This window comes from Argentina silus (genome assembly GCF_951799395.1).
Source record: "Argentina silus genome assembly, chromosome: 20".
NCBI lineage: Eukaryota > Metazoa > Chordata > Actinopteri > Argentiniformes > Argentinidae > Argentina > Argentina silus.
In genome coordinates this window covers 14,125,600-14,133,099 of record NC_139674.1, presented here as the reverse complement: position 1 = coordinate 14,133,099, position 7,500 = coordinate 14,125,600, and the positions used below count along the sequence as shown (strand labels likewise).

Here is a 7,500-nt window from a genome sequence, read left to right as displayed (position 1 = left end):
TTCATGCTGCTGTATGTTCATGCTACTGTATGTTCATGCTGCTGTATGTTCATGCTGCTGTATGTTCATGCTGCTGTATGTTCATGCTGCTGTATGTTCATGCTACTGTATGTTCATGCTACTGTATGTTCATGCTGCTGTATGTTCATGCTGCTGTATGTTCATGCTGCTGTATGTTCATGCTGCTGTATGTTCATGCTGCTGTATGTTCATGCTACTGTATGTTCATGCTGCTGTATGTTCATGCTGCTGTATGTTCATGCTACTGTATGTTCATGCTACTGTATGTTCATGCTGCTGTATGTTCATGCTACTGTATGTTCATGCTACTGTATGTTCATGCTGCTGTATGTTCATGCTACTGTATGTTCATGCTACTGTATGTTCATGCTACTGTATGTTCATGCTGCTGTATGTTCATGCTGCTGTATGTTCATGCTACTGTATGTTCATGCTGCTGTATGTTCATGCTACTGTATGTTCATGCTACTGTATGTTCATGCTACTGTATGTTGCTGGGCAAACGTTCAACTCTCATACACAGGACTTGAAGATAAATCCCTTATGTGTTTTTAACCTTTCTCATGTGTTCATCACCCCCCCCCCCCCCCCCCCCCCCCCCTTATTATAGTGTTTGCGGCCAAATTTGGCCGGTCTGTTTTAAATGGTGATTATTTGACTGAGACTTGCCTTGATGTGGAGAATATATAAAGTACAGGCAGATATGCTGTATCAATCAATCAGTCCACATTAACCCTACGCCAGGAGTTAGGTATATACACAGTACCAGTCAAAAGTTTGGACACAAACTTGCCAAGAGTGTGCAAAGCTGTCATCAAAGCAAAAGGTGGCTACTTTGAAGAATCTAAAATATAAAACATATTCTGGTTTGTTTAACACTTTGTTTACTATATAATTCCATATGTGTTCCTTCATAGTTTTGATGTCTTCAATATTAATCTACAATGTAGAAAATAATCTAAATAAAGTTGTGTCCAAACTTTTGACTGGTACTGTACATACTGAAATGTATGCACTCACTGCAATGTAAGTCGCTTTGGATAAAAGCGTCAGCTAAATGGCGTATATTATTATTATTATTACTTAGGTGGAAGCATGCCCAATAGAAGATATTCACTCACAATGCTTTAAAGGTTTAACATTGGTCCAGAAACCTACATACCGATGAGTGTAGTGGTCTGGAATGGATATCATCTTTGTGCAAACGGTAATGATAAAAACATAATCCAATCTGGTTATTGTCAACCATGCTTGATACGTAGGGGTGCAAAACAAATGGGAAATGTGTGTGTGTGTGTGTGTGTGTGTGTGCGTGTGTGCGTGTCTGTCTGTGTCTGCAGGCACATGTGCGTGGACACAGAGCTTAGAGCCCTTTCCTCTGCTGTGATGGATAGCTGTGAAGTGGCACGAGGTACCAGACCAAAGACGTAAGCAGATGGATTTACGATCCCACTTCCCCAGTGCCAGGGGTATTTCAAGAAGACAGAACGTCACTTGGTGTACGGAGAGAGACAGAGAGAGAGGGAGAGAGAGAGAGAGAGAGAGAGAGAGAGAGAGAGAGAGAGAGAGAAAGGTTGTATATGAGAAACGAAGTGTCTTCTTCCCCTCCTCTCCTTCATCAGAAGACACAATGCTCCATTGACTGACTGACACATCTCAGGGGAATGTAGTATGCAATAGGTTGTGTAACAGTAGAAGGGGGGGGGGCAGTATTACATCACATTGGGCCTACTGTACAGTACAAACACGTGTCTGTATGGAAATAGTCTTAAGGGATGCATGTGCTTCAATAACAAGCATGCACAGAATTCCAGCTGCAAGCGAGATGAAAGTGGCACCTTTGACCTCCTTGTGGTGGTTCGTCTTCTCCACCACTGGCCATTTAGTTCCTACATAAACATCCAGGGACCTGGAAATGGAAATGGAGAATGGACGACTGCTCACGATCATGGAGTTCTCATAACGTCCTCAGAACAGGTGCTACACTGTCAACGGACCCACACTCTTGGAAAGACGTTTCTACTGAGAACCAAAAAGGATTTTTTTTTTTTTGGCTGGTCCCTGCAGAGAACCTTTGGTTCATTTTTGGTTCCGGGCCACAACCCTGTACAACCCTGGGCTCCCAGTGTAAGGACAAACTCATCAGGGCATATTTACCTTGTGTGTGCAGTCCTACGTCAGTTCTACGTCAAGTCTATGTTTTGTAAACAGTGATGGTGGCCCATCATGTCTGGTCTGGTGCCATAGTCTCTCTTTTTAGCCAGCAGTGATAAACAACTGATATCATTGCGCTGGGGGTAGCTGGGGGTAGCTGGGGGTAGCTGGGGGTAGCTGGGGGTAGTTGGTCAACAGAAGTCTGAAGTGGCATGTGACACTAATCCAGGGTCTAATGACGTCAACTGAATGGCAAGGTTTCAGCCACAAGTCTCTGGCCAACATATAAATACACTCAAAAGTGCACAAGGTAAAAAGACAAAACAGTATTGCTTTACTTACACAGTACCTACCTGGAATTATGTACAGTGTTACTGATAAGTAAATAACTTGTAGTTTTAAGTCCTTGGTTAGGAACCAGCTCACAGAGACATGCTCTAGTTTTGACTGATTAATGCGTGTATTTTGTATTTTGCTGTGTTGTGTTTTTTAAGGTGTGGGTTTTTAATCATGTCTGTATTGTAAACGGGGCACACCCACAAAAGAGACATTGGTCTCGATTCAATAAAGGCTCAATAACAGCATAAGTGTAACAGTATTTACGAATATGTCTTTCCTTCTCTTCCAGAATGTTCTTTTCCCTCAAAAGATCATAGGGGAGATAACTGCAGAATACAGCAGAGATTCTCAGCTGGGGTCCAGGAAGGATTACGCAAAAAAAAAATCAAACCACAACAGTGGGTGGAAAGCCAAGCAGCCAATGAAACGGCCCCATTCTCCATCCGCCTGTAATCACGTATAACTACCCCCCCCCAGGAATTAACCTTTTTTTTCCCCCTCTAAATCTAACCTTTGTCATCGCTTCCTCATAAACTCTCCCAAAAACAATGGGATTAATCTACTCCTAACACATTGCAATAGCATGCAAACCACGCAGGAGCTGAATAAAAAGTTAGGATTCCTTACTTTGTGAATGGATGGACATCACAAGACCAGCCAGTGCTGACTGTATCAGGTGACACCCCATAATATTTACATCACAGTAGGACGTTTGCCAAGCAGGAGAGAGGTAACATGTCCTTCAGAGTCCACCTCACCCTCACATGACCCACATGTCTCACAAACTTTCCACTGGCCTCATGCCCTTGCATATCACCATGCCTGCCAGTGTGTGTGTGTGTGTGTGTGTGTGTGTGTGTGTGTGTGTGTGTGTGTGTGTATACTATGTACCGACCTTGCAGCCCTCACAGGCGTGCACTCCATAGTGGAAGCCTGAAGCCCTGTCTGCACACACTCGACACTCCAGAGACAGGGAGGTGGTGGTGGAGGCAGAGGTCTCCTCCAATCCCGTGCCGGCCCCATACACCCCTGAGGAAGGACTGGATGCCGGGGTCAGAGTATCTACACAACAGACAAACAGAACGACATGTAAATGAAGTACACACAGACTTTAAAAGCAATCCGAAAACAACCAAAACGTCCACACGACCCTTTTCAAATCTTGCCTCCCGATTGCAGATCAGAGACGTCTGTGTGACACATTATAACAACACATGTGAGTCACACAGAGATAGAAACACTGAGCTAAAACATGAAAGGTACAGTGATAGAATAGTCTACCAATAAACCATCTAGCACATGTATGTTGATGTGTGAAAGGTATTAGGGAAAGCTCTTGTTTCCCCCTGCACAACCAGGGTTGTTTCTTCACACGAGTCTCCAGGGCATTTTTCACTGTGGCATATTTAATGAGGGACATTTCTCTGCCCTCGTTGTTGGGAGGTATTACATAAGTCTATAATTGACCCGTTGCAGATTTTAGGAATTTGGGTCAACTTGTCTCACTCAAATTACAGAGGGCATACTGTACGAGTGCATGCGTGCGTGTGTGTGTGTGTGTGTCTGTGTCTGTGTGTGTGTGTGTGGGTGTGTGGGTGGGTGGGTGTGTGGGTGGGTGTGGGTGTGGGTGGGTGTGGGTTTGTTTAAGTTCAGGAATGTGAGGACAGTCTTTCAGGAGAGGATCACCTCTAAAAGTTATCACCTCTATGGAATCTCTCACACACACACAGACACACACACACACACACACACACACACACACACACACACACACACACACACACACACACACACACACACACACACACACACATACACACACACGTGTGCGACTTTACATGTCACCCTGGATAAAAAGGTTCAATAAAGGTCATGGCTCAGTGACAGCTGGTCTGCGTTACCTGCCAGCGAATATTAATTGCCAGACCAGGACAAATAACTCTGGCCGGTGGTATGTGTGTGTGTGTGTGTGTGTGTGTGTGTGTGTGTGTGTGTGTGTGTGTGTGTGCGTGTGTGTGTGCGTGTGTGTGTGTGTGTACGTGTACGTGTACATGCACCCGTACATGCACCCATATGCTAACTATCTGTCTGTCTGACAGTGAGATACAGCCAGTGCTGCATAGTGAGCATACACACCCAAGGCAATGGAGCTCTCTGACCCTGAACCTGTGCTGTGGTACTCAGGGAAGTCAAAGGAGCTGAGTGTGTCGTCTGCTATGGACTGGGAGATGTCCTCCAGGTCCTCCATGTCCTGGATCAGGTCCCCACACAGCGGGCTGCCCAGGAGAGACTCCCCCAGGGGGGATGGAGGGCAGTAGGGCCCTGGGGATGGGGGGCAGTAGAGGCCTGGGGCCGGCATGTCTACCATGGCTGTGCACTACGAGCAGTCTCTGGATCACTCATCAGACTGCTGCACAGAAGAGAGAGAAGGAGAGAGAGAGAGAGAGAGAGAGAGAGAGAAATATAACTGGATTGTTTTTATTTAATAGGAGGGCAGGTTGCCCCAGTCTGTGAGGGAGAGCAAACCTTGCCCATAGAGTCAACACTGGAGCGGGTCTTATCAAACCTATTACACACTGACTAAACACAGGGTACGCTTCTGTCCCTGTGACCAACCAAAGTACACCTTCCTGATTCACTGCAACGCTACGATTGAGCTTTGGATGTGACTGTGAGCCAAGGACAGTGAGCCAAGGATCTGCATATCAGTAGCCTAAAGCGAAGAATGTCCTCTCCATCGACACCTCTGGGTTAAACTAGCTTCCTTGAAAATAGGGAGGGAAGATATGACATCATCTGTCTTCCCTACCCATTTTCACAAGTAGGCCCCTTTCGGCCAGAGGAACAAAGCATAGGCCTATATTTCTCAACATCAAGAAAAAAGAATCCCATGTCCTCAGTGTGGAAGAGCATGATTTGGGATATTTGTTCAGATTTATTTTATTATGTCTTCACACTCAGAGGGTACTAAGAACTGCCTTATTGGAGGACGAGAAAAAAAGGAGGACGAGAAAAAAAAATCAAAAAAAATCCTTCTTCTCGCATTGTGACTGCCGACGGCCCCTGGTGTGAGCGTTGTGACTGCCTATGGCCCCTGGTCTGAGCGTTGTGACTGCCTATGGCCCCTGGTCTGAGCATGGTGACTGCCTATGACCCCTGGTGTGAGCGTTGATTACTTTATCTTATGATGACTGATGGATAGATGATTCACTTACTTAAACAAATGTATTCGTTGTAAGTCGGTTTGGATAAAGGCGTCTGCTAAATGCCATAAATGTAAATGTAAATGAGGTGTTAGAGAGAGAGAGAGAGAGAGAGAGAGAGAGAGAGAGAGAGAGAGAGAGAGAGAGAGAGAGAGAGAGAGAGAAAGAAAGGTTGAATAGATGAAGAGTCTTCTTCTCCTCCCCTCCTTCATCAGAAGACAACGCTCTATTGACTGACTGACACATCTCAGGGGAATGTAGTATAGTAGGTAGTGTACCAGTAGCTGTACAGAGATGTCTGTCTGTCTGTCTGTCTGTCTGTCTGTCTGTCTGTCTGTGTGGGAGTGACACTGGTTTAACATACACAGCTGTGCTCTCTTTGTGGTTGAAAACATCTGTCAATTAGAGATCACACTGGCCAGGCCAATAGTAGAATATTCTCTCTCTCTCTCTCTCTCTCTCTCTCTCTCTCTCTCTCTCCCCCCTTGTCCTCCAATAACCTCCAAGGGTAGTTCTTAGTACCCTCTGAGTGTGAGTACATTACATAACTGATAGTCTAGGACTTAATGGGGCATTACAGTACATTGTTCAGCTCAAGGCCCAAACGGCAGTTATGAAAGTTTTGTTATTTGACATGCTTTGTTGGACATTCAGCAGCCACGCTCCAACACCATTGGTCTTACACCGTGGTGTGTCTAATGGGTTTTTCACAAACACTTCCCAGTACATTCCCAGCAGATATTTCTTCCCAGTAAATCTACTTGAGACATTGAGTCCCAGAACAGACTCCGGAGCACAACTCCTCCGGGCTCCCCTTGTGAAAAACTGAGATGGAGACAACAGCGTATTTTCCCAGCTGTCCACATCTGTCTGATGTATTATGGTGGGGGGGGGAGGGGGGGGGGGGGGCTTGGAATCCAGAGCTTGTGCAATTCTCACCATGTAGAACGCATGTCGAACCCTCTTCACAGAGGAATTTAAAAGACTTCCAAAAGAGTTCTTTTGCAGGGACAACAGAAAAACAATGGGAAATCATACAGGAGTAGTTACAAACCACTGCATCAACATCCTCACCAAGCACCGCATCAACATCCTCATCTCATGCTCCAAAAAATTGAGACTTCATTGTTGTTGAGTACAGTGGGGAAAGCAAAGCAAGCAAATCACACAAATATTTAGCCCTAATAACTTCCATTGAGAATGACGATATCCATGCTGCACACTTAGGGACACCACAAAAAGGACATCAAAGGATTTAGCGTGATCACACATATGGTGTTCCTAAGACAGATTCTTACGATCCTTCCCGCACCAGTTGCAGACAATAAAGAACGTTTTCATGTTTTATGCAGAGGCTATGTCTGAGGCAAACAAGGAGCAGATTGGGTGTCTCTGTGTGTGTGTACACACGACAGGCCAACTTGTATTTTATTTTATTTTTGCTGCCAAAAGTGTAGGCTATTTTATTTTTGGTATAATAGAGGAAAATACACAAATGTCATTGATTTAAATCAAATGTCATTGAAGAGTTTCAAAGCCAGACTTATGTTTCTTGTGTCTTGTCAGTTTTTTTTAAAGTTTTTTTATCAATTTCCCTTTTATAATAATAATAATAATAATAATAATAATAATAATAATAATAATAATAATAATAAATGATTACCTGAATGAGAGTGTCTATTGTATATTTCTAGCTTTGTGTCCCTACAGTATTTTGGCTACATCATAAAAAGTTAACAAAAGTAAGAAGTAACTTTAACACAGTTTTCGAGAAACGTGGTTA

General features: G+C 44.3%; 1 protein-coding gene across 2 annotated transcripts in view; it reads right to left on the bottom strand.

Moving 5' to 3' along the window:
- Positions 1-7,500, bottom strand: part of LOC310820586 (peroxisome proliferator-activated receptor alpha-like) — a 17,180-nt gene that overhangs the window by 5,744 nt on the left and 3,936 nt on the right. The window contains exons 2-3 of one of the 2 annotated variants that reach the window (XM_083692294.1): positions 4,651-4,924; positions 3,410-3,576 (exon numbers count right to left, since the gene is read on the bottom strand). In XM_083692294.1, coding sequence (XP_083548420.1) covers positions 3,410-3,576; positions 4,651-4,882 — 399 coding nt within the window. In that variant the 5' untranslated portion in view covers positions 4,883-4,924. The remainder of the gene's footprint in view (positions 1-3,409; positions 3,577-4,650; positions 4,925-7,500) is intronic. The other variant, XM_083692295.1, reaches the window with a different exon arrangement.